Source organism: Mustela lutreola, chromosome 11 (genome assembly GCF_030435805.1).
Source record: "Mustela lutreola isolate mMusLut2 chromosome 11, mMusLut2.pri, whole genome shotgun sequence".
NCBI lineage: Eukaryota > Metazoa > Chordata > Mammalia > Carnivora > Mustelidae > Mustela > Mustela lutreola.
Window position 1 is genome coordinate 69507219 of NC_081300.1, and position 19174 is coordinate 69526392.

At 49.2% G+C, this 19174-nt stretch overlaps 1 protein-coding gene across 2 annotated transcripts in view; it reads left to right on the forward strand.

Moving 5' to 3' along the window:
- The first annotated feature begins 602 nt into the window (after positions 1-602).
- The window catches only part of TBC1D10A (TBC1 domain family member 10A), a 31514-nt gene continuing 12942 nt past the window's right edge, over positions 603-19174 (forward strand). The window contains exon 1 of one of the 2 annotated variants that reach the window (XM_059140533.1): positions 603-1229. In XM_059140533.1, coding sequence (XP_058996516.1) covers positions 910-1229 — 320 coding nt within the window. In that variant the 5' untranslated portion in view covers positions 603-909. The remainder of the gene's footprint in view (positions 1230-19174) is intronic. The other variant, XM_059140532.1, reaches the window with a different exon arrangement.

Consider the following 19174-nt stretch of genomic DNA (forward strand, 5'->3'; position numbering starts at 1 on the left):
GAAGAATGAAGAACTGATACATACTACAACATGGATGAATCTTGAAAACATGCTGGGTAAAAGAAGCCAGACACAAAGTCCACGTTTTGTAGGATTCCATTTGTATGAAATGTCCAGAAAGGGCAAGTCTATAGAAATAGAAAGCAGACTTGTGGTTGCCAAGGATGGGGAGTGACTGCTAATAGATAGGAATTTGTTTTTGGGGTGATGAAAATGTTCTAAAATTAGGTTGTGGTGGTAGTTGCACAGCTCCACAAATATGCTTAAAACCATTGAATTATACACTTTAAACGGGTGATTTTTATGGTAGGTTATGTCTCAAGCTGTTGGCAAAAAGATTACAGGAGAAACTATAGAATTTGGGGCAACAAGTAGCTCAAAGAACGCTGGTCATTATTCTTATTAAATAGGTCTCCCAAGAGCTAATTTAAAGCCCTAAAAGCAGTGAGCAGGGGCGCCAAAATTTCTAGCTCAGCCTGGGTCTTTAAGCCACTGAGTGTCTCTGGGCGAGTCCCCGAATCCTCAGTCCATCCTGGGTCTTCCCAGAGCGACTCATAAATGAATGGGTGAAACCATCCCTTCCCATATCTCTTGGAGAGGAGCCAGGGATTCAGGAGGCAGATGCGGAATCCCCAGCGCACTTCCTCAGCTTCTGACTGAGCGGCGCTTGCCGGTGACAGGCGGGCGGGGACAACCGGAAAGGCCCTTGGAGTTCTTTCAGGTAAGCTCTGTTGATTGACAGCCCGGGGGGGTGGGCTCCCGGTGACGGCTGCCCCGCCCCCTCACGTCGAGTAGGTTGGCGCCAGTCTAAGGGAGGTGGGCGGGCCCTGGGGGTCCACGGCGCCCATTGGGCGTGGGGGGAAGCTCCCGAGAGGGACTAGGGCCCCGCCCCTGGCCTTGCGGCGGCCAATGGGCACGGCGCGTGGGCGGGGCGTCGGCGGCGTCGGCGGCGGCCCGGAGGCTGAGGCGGCTGAGGTGGCTGAGGTGGCCGCTGGGGCTGAGGCGGCGGGCGCGGCCGGGATGGCGAAGAGCCGCGGAGAGAACGGGCCGCGCGCGCCCGCGGCCGAAGGGAGTCTGTCGGGGACCCGGGAGAGCCTGGCCCCGGGCCCCGACGCCGCAGCCGCCGACGAACTCAGCTCTCTCGGCTCGGACTCGGAGGCCAACGGCTTCGCCGAACGCCGCATCGACAAGTTCGGCTTCATCGTGGGCTCGCAGGGCGCGGAGGGCGCGTGAGTAGCTCCGGAGGGCCGGGGCTGGGTGCGGAATCCGCGCGGGGGCCCTAGACGCGGACAGAGCCTCCCTCTGGACGGACCGACATGTTCCCGTCCCAGCCTGGGACCACCGACCCTCCCCTCCCTGCCCCACCCCCACCTCCTCCCTAGAAGGACTGACCCGCCCCTCACTCGCGAGCCCCTTCCGACCTAAGGACAGACCGGCCAGTCCTACCTCCCCTTTGCCCCCGCCCTCCAGACACATTGACCCACCCCCAGGAAGCGCCCACAGTGCCCTCCTCCCAACGGCGAGACAGGAACGACAGACACCTGGCCCAGCCCCTTCGCTGCCACCGCGGCCCAGCCCCACTGCTGCCACCAAGGCCTTAGGCCTGATTGACTGTGCCTAACGCCCCCCACCCCGCACCTTGGAGACTCCCAGATGGCTGCCCCTCCCCCGACAGATATCCTCTCCACCCCCATCCCTCAAGACCCACAGACGCCCTGTAGCGACCCTGCTACCCCCACACCAGGGAGATACCTTAGGCAGACAGGACTTCAAAGGGACAGACCGCCCTGCCCTCATTCCACTCCAGGACAGACTGACTCTTACCTCAAGACACGCAGACTTCTGGGTGGACTGGACTGACATTGATCAGCTCCCTCCCAGACAGTCCCACCCTGGGGCAGAGAGTCCCTTCCGTTCAGGGAAGGGTCACAGAATGCTCTCCTCCCCCTTTAGAGGCAGATTTCTTTGTCACTGGCAACAGGTGGGCAGACACTCCCCCTTCGCAGTTCCTGCAGGGTGACAGTGCCTCACCTCCAGGACGGTCTATTGGTTACCTCTGTGTATGCTGTGGAAACAACTTACCTCCTCCCAAAACACTGACTCAAGGGGGCAGTCATAGAGCAGGGTCCTGCTGTAGTGCGCCCTGATTCCCCACCCCAGAGCATCCAGGATCCAGCTGGCAGGCAGAGAAATGTGAGGCAGCGTCTTCTCTCCAAGCTGGGTTACTGGGCGGCCACATTGCCCTACAGAACCCTCTGAACCTGGTCTGAACAGAGATCATATGTATAGGCTCACAGTCCCCTTAAGAAGGATAGACTCCAGACCCCACTCCCATCCCAGCTGGTCACAGGAGACTAGTGTTCTGCACAAAACTGACAAGGCTCCCTCATGGTGCACCTCCCCTTCAACAGAGAGACTCACACAACAGGGGCCCACAGGACTCAGCCAGAACCCTACTCCATATGATCCTTTCTCCCTTTCTCTGACTGTCCAAGGCTCCCCCAGCCCCTCTTATGACTTAGGAAAGTGCCTTTACCATGTGTTAAGAACCCCACCCACACAAGCAGCCCCATAAAGGTCACTTCCGGGATTGTACCCAGTCCTAAAGCCTTGTATTTACTAGGCCTGCTTCTCCTTTGGAGAAACGTAGCTCCCTCCCCTAAGGAGAGTTCTCTCCTACCCACTGGATCTGTCTCTTCCAGCCTCTACCCACTTGCTCACAGAAGTATTCTGATGCCTCACCTTGATTTGATGCTTTGTCACAGCTCCTTAGGGATTAGCTTTTGAGAAACCAAAGGAGACTTAGGGTTTCTTTTTTTAATTGAGCAGTCACTAGGGATCAGGGCCCTGAGAGGGATGGGATCTTGAGAAGCAGGAAAGGAGTTACCAGTTGCATTTATGGGTTCTTGAAAGGAAGAGTTTAGATTTGCTGGTGAGTTCTAGGAGGTGAGAATTCCTACTACATTCTTATAGGCAGCTAACCAGATATCAGGGTACAGAGCAGTGTGATACAGGGGAAAAGGCCAGACTTAGGAAAAATATCATACTTGCTGGCTGTGTGACCTTGGGCAAGATCCTGAATCTCTGAGCCTATGCTCACCATAAAGGACAACAGTAACATGTACTCCCAAGATTATTGTGGGAATTAAATGAATTCATGTATATGACAGTACCTAGCACAGTGCCTGACCCACGTAGTGGCCTAGAAAAATGTCAGTTTCCTTTCTTTTCCTTCTAAGGATCTGAGAATTGATGAGAAAAATGAGGGCGTACCTCTGGCATTTATGAAGAGAGACGCCCCAGTGGGAGCACCTCCCTTTGGCTGTATTCCCTCACCAGGCAGCCAGACATCTGTCTTCTCCCACACTCCAGCCACAAACCCAGGCTTTGCAAATGCCCTCCTCATCACTGGGTTTATAGAACTGGGGCTGAGGTGGGATTCCAGGTTCCCTCCTCTCTCCCTGCCTCATTTTCTTGACCCTGTTGATCAACCTAAAATCTCTGGTGTCTGAAAACTTGGCTGTTCCCTTAGTTTATATTGTGGTTCCAAAGAAGCCAAAAGTAAGTCCCTGCCCAAGGCCAGAGGAGGGGAAGTTATGGGAAGTTTCAGGGTGACTGCTCTAAAGCTAATCTCGTGGTTAAGGGCTAGGAGTCCATGTGCTATCCCAGAGAAGTGAAACATTAGCACTGATGGCTGCATGGAGAGGGCAGGGACTCTGGCTCCAGATTAAAGGTCCATTTCAGCCACCCTGGACCAAAGGTTGTCTCAAGATGGTCAGTTTTGGCAGTTGCCAGGGGCTTAGGGGGTGGGGAAGAAAGCAGATCAGAGGCTACCCTGCTCAGGTAACTGTTATGTGCCCAGCATGAGTAGATTGTAAAATCATAGACTGTTAAAATTGGAAAGGATCTCAAGAGATTGACCCAGCTTAGTCCTTACTCTTACAGATGAGGAAACTGAGGCTCAGAGGGGCCTCTTAAAATCACACAGCTTATTAGTTGGCAGAACTAATGAGTCCAAGGTTTCTGATTCCTAGGTCAGGACAGTTTCCATTGCCTTCACCATCCATTAATATGGCCTATGGCCCCAGCAGAAAATCACGTGCCGGATAGGTGGAACAGAAGGTTCTTCGCAGGAACCTGCCTGCCCTCATCTTCCCCGACTTAGCTCAGCAGTGTAGGAGGCTAACAAGGACAGGCCAACAAGGGTAAGAATATGCTATCATCACCTGTTTGTTAGAATGATCAGCTTGAGGGCTGAGACCAGGCTTATTCACCTTTTTCTACTCAGGCCTGCAGAGAAGTATGTATTTAGTATGTATTTACTGAATGACATTTACTGATAGACATTTCAAGTCAGAAGGCTGAAAGTGACCTTAGAGATGGCTATCATCATACAGATAGGTAAACTGAGGCCTGAGAGAAGTGATTAGCCTCACCTCTTCAGTCTTTTAGAATCAGAACCAGAAAATGAGCCACGGACTCCTGATTCCTAGCCCTAGGCCCTTTACAGTTCTTCACTTGTCTGTCTTTTGAGCCTACTCTACAGGATATCTTTGGTGAGCCTGTAATAGTCTCTGCTTTCTTGTGAGCATTACCCAGTAAGTAAGGAGAGATAAGAAAGCAATCAGCCAGGGAAGGGCCCTGTGGTTGGCATGGATATAGATGGAGGTGCTGACAGCATTAGTTCATTTGGCTTGGCTGGGGGCTGACCTGGTTGTTGAAGCCCTGGAAGGACCAGAGGAAGAAAAAGAAGTGTTTCCAGCAGGAAAGGGTGGGAAGAGTGGTGTTACCATTCCTATCACTTTGGGGTAGGAAGAACAGATCTATATGGGAAAGGTCTTTCTGTAGCATAAAGGAGGTAGTCAGAGAAGGAAGGATACCAGTTGGATACCAGGTCTTCTGGGCCAAGGGAGATGGCCTGAGAGAGGTGGGTTCCTGACCTCCGTCTTTTCCCATGTGATTGCCAGGACTGGCCTGCTAAGGCTGGAGCTTCCCACCCAGTTTCAGTCTTCTCAGTGCTGCAGGCCAGATGAGGTGAGGAGCTATGCTTTCTGGGATCCCGTGGGTGTTGGCTTCCTGCTAGGGGAGAGAGGGATCTGAGCTGTGTCCAGAGAGAAACATCTGGAACAGTAGTATTGTCTTCTGCTGATTCAGTTCTCCTGTCCCCTGGGCTCTCCACTATTCCTAGCCAACTATGGCAGCCCTGTGGCTTTGGAAATCATAGAACTGGCTTAATTGGCATCTCTATAGTTTGGTCTATGCCAGTTTTTGTTGGGGCAGGGCCAGGGCCCTCCTGGCAGGCCAGAGCCTGTCTCCCTGCCTTCCCACCACCTTCTCCAGCTTATAAGCTCAGAACATCCTCTTTTCTTGAGCATTATGGTTCCCAGGAGAGCATGGAGCTGGCAATGGAGTGGTCCCTGGGTGGTCCATCTGGAAGGAGGCAGCTGCAGATGTGGAGCCCTGGTCTGTGACTCTAAACCACAGGCCGTCCATTTTCTCTTTCTCTAGCTTCAAAGAAAAATCTGGTTTGGTGGCCTTTGTGGGTGTTCTGGGGCCTCAGACAAGGTTTGACTTGGTGAAGCAGGAGAGGAGACCAGTGCACCATCTGCTGCCCTGGGAAGGTGCCTGTGTGTCCACCTGCTAAGAAATCCTAAGCTGTGGGAAAGAGATAAGGCGGTGGAGCCTACTTGATGTTTTGTCCTCCCAGCATCTGTGTCTGAAACAGAACCTCCAGAGGACCAGTGAGGCCTGGCTCTGGTCCAGCCACCCCATCTGTTTACACTGAGGTGGGGGAAAAAAGATGCTTTGTGTTTCCCTCTTTACACAAAAACTCTGGAGTCTGTTTGTCTTTGTGACTTTGGACATGTTACTTCACTTTACTAGGCCCCAGTTTCTCACTGTGAAATGGTTGTGATAATACTGATTTTTGCAGGGGTTTTTGTGAGGTTTACAGGAATTGATGTTTGTAAAGAGTCTAGCACACTGTAGGTGCTCAGTGAATGTTCTTGCTGTTGCTTCTGCTGCTGCTGCTTCTCCTCCTTCTTCTTTCTTTTTTCAGTAATCTCTATACCCAGCATAAGGCTTGAACCCATTACCCTGAGATCAAGAGTTGCATGCTCTTCTGACTGAGCTAGCCAGGAAACCCTGTTCTTACTCCTTTTTAAAATTGGAGTGGCTAGTGGTTATGTCTTTTTCATTTTCTACTTGCATCTCTAGATACAGTGATGAGTGTCAGTGGGGTTCATTCCCCTGTGAGCAGGAGTGAACTGTAACCAGTGTTGTACCCTAACTTTCCCCTGAGAGGGGTAGTTACCGCCATTCTATAGGTGAGCATACCAAAGATCTGAGAAGAAAGTTTCTGAGGTTTGCCAGCTGGTAAATGGCAGAACTAGGTCTAGAACCTGTTTCCCAATGCTAAATGCAGTGACTAAGCCTTGCTTAGGCGGCAGCAGGCAGATGACAGGTGCTCACTAGTCCCTGAGGCCCCCACACCCAGAACAGGAGTTAGCAGGAACTTGGCTACCTCCCCATCCTGGTGTGGAGGGCAAGGTAGGTCTTATGACAGCAAAAGTCCATAGCCAGCCAGGTCAGAGAAGGACCCAGTGAGAAAGATCCTTGGGAGGCCCTGGAAGCATGACAAGATGAAGCCTGGTCTAGCTGTCCCATAGGCCAGAGTCCATGCTGCATTGCTGTTGACCCCAAAATACTGCTGAATGGTCATCTGACTTTGATATCCATTCTGTGCCTTTGTTTCTTTGTAGCTAAGGCAGTATTATGTTTCCTGTACAGGTGAGGAATCCCATGTTCGGAAAAGCCTTGCAGTTAGTTAACTTTGGAGCCAAATTAAGGAGGAATCCCAGATCTTCTGATTAGGGTAGCCCAGTGCTACCCTACATGTCACTCACTGCCCATTCTTTTCCTGACTCAGCCATTTGAGCCTCCAGGCTAGGATACATTGTCCACCAGAGCAGAACCCAGCCATTATCCACCTATTGTCAGTGCCCTAGCTGGTTACTTCATCCTGCAGGCAGTACACATGAGGAGAGGACACCTCCTTTAGAGGCTTTGCTCTTCCAGGCCCAATGACCCTCCCTGGCAGGGAGGAAACTGTCCTGTCTGCCCCACTGGCAAACCAACACTCCTGATGCTTCACCTGCTTAGAAGCCTCCTATCCAGGATTTCAGGGCAGCTGCCAAGTTTGGCTTTAATCTAGTTTACCTTTCTCTTTCCCTTCTTCATCCCACCCCAGCCTCTGCATGCCCTCTGAAGCTCCTCTGAGACTGTCACAGCTTAGTTCTTCACTGCTCATCAGGGAGGGAAGTAGGCAGCAGACTCAAGAGACTGGGAGAGAAAGCCAAGGCTTACTTTTGCCAGCTTATCCATCTTAGTAGTGAGTTTATTTACCAAACATTTATTTATTATTTATTTATTTTTAAAAGATTGTTTATTTATTTATTTGGTAGAGATCACAAGTAGACAGGCAGGCAGAAGATCTGGGATTCCTCCTTAATTTGGCTCCAAAGTTAACTAACTGCAAGGCTTTTCCGAACGTGGGATTCCTCACCTGTACAGGGGTAGGGGGCGGGAAGCAGGCTCCCTGCTGAGCAGAGAACCTGATGCTGGGCTGATCCCAGGACTCTGGGATCATGACCTGAGCTGACAGCAGAGGCTTAAACCCATTGAGCCACCCAGGCACCCCTACCAAACATTGAGCATCACTCTGTCAGCCCCTGTGATTGGGACAAAGGCTACAGAACTGAACAAAGCATTTGTGTCTTGTTGCCCTCAAGAGGATCACAGACTTGTTGGAAAATAGAACCACAGACAAATCATTACAGTGTTGAGCAATAAAGACTATAGTTGAGGTGTGCGGTTTCTTTGAAATATATAGGAAGAGGCAGCCAGCTTCATCTATAGGAGCCCAGAATGAAGTGACATTTGATCCAGGCCTCAGAAGGAGCAAGGAAGGGCATTTCATTGGGTGGGAGGGTACCTATCTGCAAAGTCCCCCTAAAAACTGGCTGTTTGAGAAATATAGTGTACCAAGAGCAGAGGTGACAAGAAGAGAACAAGGCAGGAGGAGGATGTGAAGCAGGGGGAGACTAGGAAAATAGATTGGGAGGACCATGCCTAACCTTCAATGTCAGACTTAGGCCTCCTTTGTTTCATCAAGGTCAGTCTGGTGCTGGTATAGAGAGCAGCTGGACCACAAGCAGTGAGATCATTTGGGGGAGTTCAGGATATCCCAAAAGGGCTATGGAGAGGCGTGGAAGAAGTTTGGAGCTATGAGGATGAAGAAGCCAGCAAATCAGCAAGGCTTGATGCCTGACTGGCTTTGTGGACTGATGAAGAATTGGGAAGGCTTGGGACAAGCTGAAGTGGCCCTGGCCTCTCACAGAACCCATACTAGGGCCCTTTGACCACAGGGAGGGTAGGCCAGCTGTAGCCTTCCTCTGAAGTGGACATTGGGCTGCTGCTGACTTTGCCTTGTTACAGCCTCAGGCTCCCCAAGGTGCCTGGCATGGCTGGTATGCCCAGAACACATCAAGGGGTTCTTTGTCTCTCTCCAGTAGGAGAGCGGGTTAGCTGGCCTGGTTGGGAGGGGCTGGGTGAGTGGTACTGAGCTTTGTGCTCTCTGCCGGGTAAACATATTGGATGGCAAAGAAAGCTACAAGAAGAGCTCTCTCGGGGCGCCTGGGTGGCTCAGTGGGTTAAAGCCTCTGCCTTCAGCTCAGGTCATGATCCCAGGATCGAGCTCCGCATAGGGCTCTCTGCTCAGCGGGGAGCCTGCTTCCTCCTCTCTCTCTCTCTCTCTCTCTCTGCCTGCCTCTCTGCCTACTTGTGATCTCTGTCAAAATAAATAAATAAAATCTTAAAAAAAAAAAAAAAAGAAGAGCTCTCTCTTCTTCAAAGAGAGAGGGGAAATGCCTGAGGGCATGGAAAACCAGCCATAAGGTGGCATGCAGCTGGAGAGGGTAGATGTGGGGCTTTGGGTATAGATAAACTGATCAAGTCTGCACAGATGGCAGCCAGGGCCAGCTTGATCTCTCCCTGAGTCTTTATCCTATTCCTGGAGCTGGGTCCTCAGCTGGGGCAAGTGGAAGTAAGTCCTGTACCTATAAGAAGGTGAACACCTTAGCACTTAGGGGCATCGCCAGTCATTTCTCAGAGGTGAAAGATTCTGGCTGGAAATGTGGGTTTAGGCCAGTAGTGGGAAAAGACTGTGAATGAGGCACAGGAGTCAAGCTGCTGGTGTTGGCTCCACCACTGACCCCTTACGGTGTGTGACTTAGGTATGTCCCCTCTCCTGACCATGAGACTGATGCTCCCTGTTTCTCACTGAGCTCTTACTATGTGTGCAGCTGTGTGCTTGGCTAGGGGAATGCAGACCTGGTCCTGCCCTCCAAGGGACATAGAGCCTAGCAAGGAATTCAGATATTCAATAGGTAATTAAAGGTGTGGCCTGTGTGCAAAAGGATCGTGAGGATCCAATGAGATAACTGGATTAGGAGCATAGCATATACAAAGACTGCTGAACAGGGGTCAGGAGATCTGAGTCCCCCGAGCCTCCTCGTTGGATCCCTAACTAGTTGTGTGACCTTGAGAAAGTTGTTTAATCTTTGTAAGCCTCAGTTTCCCTCACATATAAACCAAGGCAGTTTTAATGGGATGATGCTGAAGAGCTCTTTTGCTTCTAACATTCTGAGACTGACCTTGAAGTATATGAAAAGTGCTTTTTTATGAGGTACCATGCAAGTGCATAGGGTCATCATGGCACAGCCCACAGAGGCCGGTTCTTCCAGCATGCTCTGTTCTTCCTATAGAGGACCTCTCTTTGTGTGTAGGACCAGTAGCCCCCATGATTTCAGGAGTGTAATCAAATCAAAGGATACTTTCCTTTGTCTAGCTCCTCAGTGTGCAAAGTGCTTTCATTCCCATTGTCTTGTGGTAGTCCTTACAGGAGCAATGGGAAATCTGTAGGGTAAGTTTTATTTTCCCTGTTTACAGCCAAGGAAACCAAAATTAGGCAAGTGATGGAATTGGGCCTGGAACCCAAGAGTCCTCATTTCCAGTTTTCTATCTTACCAGAGTTGGTGGCCACTGTGTGACCTCTTTGGCTCCTCCCTGTCCCAGCTTTAGGACTTCAGTCCAACCATAAGTGTCTGTGCTTCTCCTGGTAGGCATCTCAAGTTGTTTGAGGTGTGATGCATGGTACACTTTCTGTCCCAGACCTCCAAACACAGCTCCTCACATGTACCCTAAGACAAGGCAAGACCAGCTGGCTAGTGAGGGGGCCCAGGAACATAGTGTGGAGAACTCTTGTTCCTCCAGAGTGCAGTCTGGACCCTGGGCTCTGTGTGTCCGGGAGTTATCTTTCCCAGCCAAACAGTTTTGGAGGATGCTGCTTCTTTTCCTTCCCCTTCTGTCTTGGTTTCACAAAAAGGGAGAACCTAAATCTGGGACCAGGAGAGCCTGGGTTCAAGACGTCTACCAGCAGACCTGATTTCAAGTCCTGGCTCTGTCACTTTCTAGTCATGTGACCCCTCTGAGGTAAATGGCCAGTTGGTGGCACTGGGAGAAGAGGAGGTGTTATGAAGATAAAGAGAGGTGATGTTGGTAAACACCCAGCATAGTGTGTGCCACAAAATAAAGGTACAGAGTGGCTCTTAAAATTCGAGTGTGAATTGTGTGAATTCAGGCCTTTGGCCTAATGGTGAAGATCCAGATTCCTTCATGTTCTCTGCTTACCACACTTGGGGCCTCAGGGGTAAGGAGTCCCACTCAGCTTGTGGTCTGGAGCTTTCTGACCTCCCAGGGCAAGCTGGGAAATCCCCCCCTCTCCAATCAGTTCCTCTTTGAGTCATTTGGAACAGAGTCCTCAGGTGACCCTGACTTGGAGGATATCTGATCTTCCTTCTCTTTGGTCTGTGAAGATAAAACAGAAGTGAAAATAGAGGTGTGTCTGCTGAAAAATTCAACTTGAAGCCAGCAACCATATTGCTGCTTGGGGTCTCAGCCCCCTGGGTAATGACAGTCACTTGGAGAAGAAATCAGAACTTGCATCATAATTGCCACCATCCTCCTTCTATACTCCATGTGGACTTTCATCCCAGGCTTCCTGTCCTGCCTCTGAGTGACCCCTTCCATCCTCCCAGCATAGTCACATGATAGTGCCATTGTACAGAGAAGCCTGCATGGTGGACCAGGCTGGACCATCATAATCCCCATATTACAGAGGGAGATACTAAATCTCAGAGAGGTAAAGTGACTTGCCAAGCATCACAGTTTATGGCTGTGAGTCCATCAAGTTCCCTGGGATCAGGGCTAGTGTACCTGTAGGCCAGTGGTCAGCACTCTGTGCTGGAGTTGAGTGACAGAGTAGGAGAAGAGCGGGGCCTCAGTTCATCACCCAGGACTATCTTCTGCTCACCTTGTACCTTAGATAGTTACTTGCTTGCTGAAAACATGTTTCTTCATCTTTGGAAGGTGGTGGGGGTTGAGGGGTGATAATTAGAGGACCTATTTCATAGGCTTGTTGTCAGGATTAAATGAAATAATGTAAGTTAAGTGCTGAGTACCATGTCTGTTTTATAGCAAGTGCCTGGTTAAGTGCTCTAACAGATATTAGGTTACATTAATTGAGTATTAGAATTGTAATGTTATAAAAGGCTGTCATCAAGCACATCTGTGTTCAGCCTTGTGCTGGGCTTCAAGGAAGATCCAGAGCTGGTATAAGGCCAGAGAGGAAATGTTCTTTATCAAGTACTTTCGGTATTTTACCCACCTGATCTCAAGGTAGAAGATAGTATTCCCATCTCACTGTGGAGAAAACTGAAACACAGAATTCCTGAGATCACAAAGCTAATGATTCTGTCAGCACACATTTATTGGGCACCAGTTCCATACAGGCTCTGTTCTAGGCCCAGGACACACTGTGGAGAATGAGATGAGCAGAACCCTCTAGGAGCACACCTTCTTATGGAATGCTGCCTCAGCAGAGCGATGGTCCGGTGGAGAAGCCTTACCTGCTCCACTAGACTGCTCACATTCCCTAAAGAAGCCGTGCCCTTTTCTGTTAACTTGTGCTTAACTGGGTCTCCTGCCTGCTGTGCCTTTTCTCCTTTCTCACCCTGGCCACTTCCTGTCACCCTTTGAAGACCATCTTAAAAGTCAGCTCCCCTTTAAAGCTTTACCTGAATAACCCCCCAACCACTATCACCACCTTGGGGGCTTCTTGTAGTTTCTTAGCACTTCCCACATACTTCTGTGATAGCACTTCCATATATACCAGTTATCCACTCATCCATCTGTTTCCTCTGCCAGATTGACCTCTTCAAGGGCATTTTATTCTTCTCTTTGTAGATTCAGGCCTGGAGAAATGTGTATAGAATATAATGAGGAGCTGATTGTGTTCTGTCCCTGGAGTAGTTAGGAAAGGCTTTGTAGACATGAGAGGGAGTTCTGAATGAGGCCTTGGAAGATGAGTGGGACTGAATTGGAGTGGGGGTAGGGGTGTAGGGGTGATGGAGGGCGGTTTCAGGAGAGGGCCACCTACAGATAGGGCTGGGGAAAGAAGAGGGATATTTAGAGAAAGTAGGAGGGCCTGAGAGCCAGAGCCTTAGGTTTCTGTTGGACAAGGAGGGCAGTAGGGAGCCTGGAAGGAAGCAGTGAGTCAAACAGTGAGTCAAAAATTAATTGGTTAAGATGTATCAATAAGATCTAGCAGTTTAGGTAAGGATGGGTGAGAGGGCTGTACATGAGTCAGGATGACCCCTGGGTGCCCACAGTCAGATTGTGATCTGGGGACCTGGTTGCCTGTGGGAAGTTTCAAACACTACTCTGCCTGCTAAGGGAAGGGGTTTGGGGAAGGGAAGTTTTCTACTGAGAATAGTCTCCATAACCTTCTGCAGTCAGTCCTCAGGGAGAGCTGCCCTGGGGGTTTTTGCCATGGTCTGTGCCTGCCCCTAGCCAGGTGGGTGGGGTGGGTGGGGAATGGGGCGAATGGGGGTTCCTTGCTTTTTGGAGCCAGCAAGGCTGATGCCTAAAGGAACCATTTCGTCTGCCTGACATCAAGAGGGGAGGAGCTGAACAGAGTGGAGAGCTGGGCAGAGGCCCAGGGCACCAAGGCCAGTGAAGGGTGGAGAGAACCTGTTTACCATTGTGTACTCACCCAGTCTGGAAGGAGCAAAGCCAGGGAATTCCTTATGGGGAAGGGAGGCAGGACCAGAACTAGCTTGCACTGGGAATTGGGGAGAATGAAGCAAGCCAGACTCTCACCCAGACAGAGAGCCTGGACATTGCCCTAGCCTTAAGTCAGTGGCTGCCAGACCGCAGGAGGGAGCGCCAGGCTGCTGCAGACCATCTTCCTTTTCCACACTGTCTCACAGCATGGCCTCGGGCGGATCACTTACTCTATGGGCTATAGGCCTCCAAGGCTGTCTGGGAGGAGGTAGTCTCACTGGGTCATCTCACAGTCTTCCCAGCCCTGTCTGTCAGCCATTTGCACCCCTCCCCCCTCCAACCCACCCTCTCTTGCTTTCCAGTTTCCTATCATCAGTTATTATGGAGCTGGGATAAAAGTTATTTATACTTTCAGTCATTACCACCTCTTAGGTTAATGAACTCCTGAGGTTGTTACCCAGCGTGCAAAGTAGGTCAGCCTTTTGTTTATCCTCACTTTTTTCAGCTCTGGGAGAGTGGAGCCTCCCCCACCCTTGTCCCTGGATCTGTCATTGGCTGTGCTCTTTCTGTACGTCCACTTCCCAGTTTTCCACACTTTTTTGTTGCTCATTCCTGCCCTTCTCAACACAGAGGGTAGTGATTCTCTGCTGGGTGCTAAAAAAGAGAGAAGAGAATGTGACAGGCACTGAGGCCTTTAGGTTATATTGAGGCCAGGTGGTGAGACACTTTATATTTATTGGATAATTTAGTGCTTAAGTGGCAGCTTCCATTTCCAGGCTGTGTAACCTTGGGCAGATTACTCAGCCGTGCTGAGCTTTAGTTTTCTTGTCTATTAAATGGAGATAATAAAAGCTACTTCCTTGGGGAATTGTGTGCATATGTGGTACTTGGCAGAGCTACTTCATGGCCAGTGCTGGAAATGTGTCCACTCTTACTGCCTCATGTGATCTTTACTGCTGCCCTCTAAGGAGTTGGCATTGCCCCCATATTACAGACAGGGAACCTTCTCAGAGGGGAGCAGCCTGCCCACTTTCAGACAGCTATAAAATAAGATCTAGAGTTGGGATCAGAAGCCAGGAATTACAGTCTCTATGTCATTAAGTAAATTACTTAATCTCTCTGGGCGTCAATTCCTTCATGGGTAAAATGGGCATAATTTGCCCTGCTGCATGTGTTTGTGTCTGTGTGTGTGGACCAGTCAGATGAGAAAAAGGATATGAAAGTAGTAGGTAAGCTGCAAATACCAGTCACCTAATAGCTACCATTTGCTGGCTGCTCACCAGGCTGGGCCCTTACATATATTTATTCCTTGTTGCAGTCCTATGAAATCTGAGGTGTGTATTATGGTCCCACTTAAAGATGAGGAATTTGAGACCAGGAACTTGAGTATTTTGCCCAGGGTCTCCCAGCTGGAGGAGCTGGAATGGAAACCTAGGTTGGTTGGCTTCAAGATACCCTCTCTGTTCACTCTCCCCATTCCCCAGCTGGCCTCCAGTGGTTGAGGTGAGGAGAATCAAATCCTATAGTCTATGACCTTGGGCTTTCTTTTTGGGCTATGTTTCTCTTCAAATGAAGAGGCTTTCTGTTTGGGTTGGAGAGTGAGGCTTGGAAGAGGAGATTAAACTGGGGGTTCCTTGGGTCCAAGATTTGTCTTCCACCATCGGATGAAGGGGGCATGGGCACCATACCTGGCTGACTGCCAGCCAGAAGGGCTGAGGTATGCTTAGGCAGAAGGCAGACAGCTAGAAGGACCAGTAGGGAGAGAGCCAACAGTCCTTGGTCTTATAGCCTGGGGAACTGGCCTTGTTCCTCTGAGCTCTTGCAAACTTCGGCTTCTCGGTTTGGGGAGAAGGCCAGGAAACTGGGAGCCTACAGACCATGGGGTCAGGAGAGCATCGCTGCTGCTTTGGGCCATGGTCTGGCATAGCACAGCTAAGTCTAGCTCAGCCTGAGAGCTCAACAGAATCTGGGATCAGTTACCCCCTGGCTGCCCACTTTTGTCTGCTCTTTGCCTTTCTCCCTCAGGAGGGAGTGGCCGGCAAACAGCACATTGCCCAGGCTTGCCGTTTCCTTACTGAGGTAGTGCTTGGGAGCTGTGCCCATCCAGCATATTGGCCTCACTGAGCATTGCTGTGTATAGGCAGGCTGCTCCCTGGGGCAGTCGCAGCATTGGGGATGGGGATGGACTGTCTCCACGGACTTGGGCACCAAAGATAGAGCCCCATAGTGGCATATGGAGTACGGCTGATTTCCTCACAGTCTTCCCAGGGGAGTCCAAAGCAGCATATGAGTCACTGTGGCAGAGGGGAAGCCCTGGTTCTACCACCTAACTTAGTAGCTTTGTGACTTTTCCCAAGTCATATAACCTCTCTGATTGAGTCAAGTTTCTCATGTGCCAAATAGTAATTAATCTATTAATTAGCGAGGGATCTGCCTCACTGAGCTATTAGTGGCACAGATAAAATTGGTATAGGCTGAAGTGGCTTATAGTCCTGAATGCAATTTATATGAAAGTGATGATACCATGAAGAAAAGCAAGCAGGCACCTGTTAAATACCTATGAGATGCTTGGTGGGAGTTATAAAAGTTCAAGATCAGTCCAGTTAGTGAGGAACAGTGCTAAGCAATATGAGCAAGTTGTAATGAAGTGTTCGTTTCATCTCTTGATTCATTAATGAATTACTGCTGAAATCAGTTTTAGGGGATTGGGACCAGCATTAAAAAAGGACAAAAGAAATAGACTAGAATAATATAAAATTAAAATGAAAATTTCAGAGTGCATGTAAGAGTAAATTATTTCATAAAATGTATTTCAGTTATACATGTGTGTATGTGTGTGTAAAATCTAAGTATAAAATGTATTTCTTATTGTGGATCTCAGTTTTAAAACTTTGAGAAATGGTATTCTAAGTCAAGATAGAGGTCTTCAGGTTGGAGGACAGTTAATGTAATCGGGGCAGGCGTGGAGGCTATGTGGAGGCTGAGGGCTTACCCTGTAGGAACAGAGGAGTATAGTTTAAGGGTCAAGAGCCTGGGCTGTGGAGTCAGGCAAGCCTGTTTGACTCCCAGCTCTGTCACTTCCAGCTATATGGCCTTGAGGGAGGCACTTAGCTTTACTAAGTCTTGGATTCTACTTCTGGAAAATAGAGATAATGGTATGGTAGGGTTATTATGAAATAGGAATAGGAAGAAATTCCTAAGTAGTAAGTGCTGTATAAATGGTAACTGCTATTGCTGCTGGTATTTGAAGTTGTGGTTTTTATTGTTATATTGGGCTCTGAAGGAGTTGCTGTGACTTGGAGAGGGGAGAAGGGCCTTCCAGGTAAAGATGGATGGTTGAAAAGGGATAAGCACTTGCGTGCCTGGTATGAGATTGGTCTGACTGAGATTTGTGCCACCTTAAAAGAGGGTATTGAGGGGCGCCTGGGTGGCTCAGTGGTTGGGCCGCTGCCTTCGGCTCAGGTCATGATCTCAGGGTCCTGGGATGGAGCCCCACATCAGGCTCTCTGCTCAGCAGGGAGCCTGCTTCCTCCTCTCTCTTTGCCTGCCTCTCTGCCTGCTTGTGGTCTCTCTCTGTCAAATAAATAAATAAAATCTTTAAAAAAAAAAAAAAAAAAGAGGGTATTGAGAGTATAGATAGATGTTACCAGGAAAATTTTGGCATTGCACGGGGAAGAAAGTTTTAAGAGTAAAAGTTTCAACAATAGGGTGGCTTCACCTGGTGATAATGAGGCCCCATCCCTAGTGGAATCCTAATGCGGGTTGGGCCACTAGAGACTGTTCTCACTGGGCTCTTTTGATTGCAGAGACTCCCTCAGGCCACCTTAAAGAAAGAGGGGTTTTCTGAAGGGTAAGTGAAGCCCTTGAACTGACGCTCCCTTGATGTGCCATTTGGTACTTTAAACTGGGCATTTGGTCAGCTTCCCTGTCACTAGAAGCTGGCTCATGCTCTTCCTCCACTGTCAGGAGGGAATTGCCTGAGTTAGCATTTACCCCATCATGCTATTTGCAGGGATACCCCTGACTCCATCTTCACCTCATCGCTCCTTTGTGGGCATCCTTTGAGGATCAGTTCACAATTAAGGTCATTCCAATCATCTAGGCAAATTGAGGTCCAGAGAGGGCACAGGGCTTACCTATTGTGGAAGGGATTCCTATACCAGACAGCAGTCTGATCAGATGCGTTTTGAGATCCTGACTGACTGACTAGACTGAAGGATATGTGAAACTTCTGGTTTAAAAAAAAGGATAGATAGCCTGCAACTTTTCAGGGGGCACATCCTGTACATAAAGAGAAATCTACCTGCAGTTAGAGAGCATGTGATGTGCTGAGTGGTGGGTATAGCCAGACCTCTAGTGTCATTCTTTTCACCATCTCCAGGTGGCTTAAACTCCTCTGCTATTGGAGGAGAAGCCACTCAAATGACCATATTTCCTCAAAATTTTCTCAATTTAAGGTTTTATTTTTTATTTTTTTTAAAGATTTTATTTATTTTTTTGACAGACAGAGATCACAAGTAGGCAGAGAGACAGGCAGATAGAGAAGAGGAAGCAGGCTCCTGTTGAGCAGAGAGCGCGACTCGGGGCTCGATCCCAGGACCCTAGGATTGTGACCTGAGCTGAAGGCAGAGACTTTAACCCACTGAGCCACCCAGGTGCCCCTCAATTTAAGGTTTTAAAAGTCAAACGGATCTTTCAGTTTATGTATACATTTGAAGTAGTGATGGGTTTTTTTTTTTTTTCCAATTGTTTCTGAGAAGATCTTGCCAATTTAGTGGTATAGGTTAAAATCAGTAGTGTCTTAGAATCCAGGAAATATGGTTGTTTGTTTTGTAACCAATTGAAATTCCGGTCTGAGGTTTGATGTTGGGGTTTTGAAACTGCCAAAGCCATTATCTGACATCATTTAAAGGAACACTGAACTTGAAGGTGTTCCCCTATGTATCTACAGTTGAGAGAATGGGTGTTTCTGAGGCCCTGTAGTCAGATCTTATCAACAAAGACAGACCTGGAGGGTTGAGGTATCAAATGGGCATATATTTAATCACATGGAAATTTACCGGAAGCTGGAACTCTCAGGCAAAAGCCTTGCCCTCTGTGAGCCTCTGTCTTCTCATCTGCTCAGTGGGAGGGTTGGATCAAATATTAGCCACATCCACAACTGCCAAAACTTCCTGTTAACATAGTACGGCCATCCCGTTTCATTTAGTTAACTAGAATGCTCATCTGACTTGTATAAGCTAGTGGTTTGTAGGCGGGAGTGGGGAGGCAGCATGTCCTGTGATGTCTGGGCCTTTGGTTTCCGTTCCCTGTGTGTGTAGGGGTTGCCTGGAGACATACATCTGTCAGTTTGTAAATGTCTTGATATAAAGGTGTGGTCTCTGGTTTTCTTCTACGGGGAAGGAAAGGAAAGGAGTGTCCTCCTACCCTGATTGTGCCTCTAGGTAGTGAGAGGGTTAGCAGTTTAAGCAGTTTAAGAAGAAGACCTGTATCAGTGTATTGGGGGGGGGGGGTTCAGGTTTGCCCCAGGCTGTCATTCCTCCTCAGCTATTCAGCTCCAAGGTTGCTCTCAGGACTGTGCAGTTCCCCAGATAAAGCGTACTAAAGAAGACCTGCCCTTTTGTGTTTTGGAGGCCTCTGCTCTGCCAACCAGTAGAAGTCATAGCAGTGCATTTCCTTCCGTCAAAGAGAGAATTAGAGAATCAAGGCCTGGGCCAAGCCCTAGCCCTATCATGTCCTGTTCCTAAGGACCTCCTCCCAGCTGCCGGAGTGCTTCTGACCCTGCACTCCTTTCTGGGAGGTCAGGCAGGACTGAGTATGGGCTCTTGGCTAGGATCTAACTTGGGTCTGAGTCTGGGTTTTTCCACTGATTTGCGCTCTTTGACTCTGAGCAAGATACCCTCCCAGGGCATCTTACCTCTCAACATCCAGTACTTTTTTTAATTGGAAAAAAAATAAAAGGTTAAAAAAAGAAAGCCAAGGGACGCCTGGG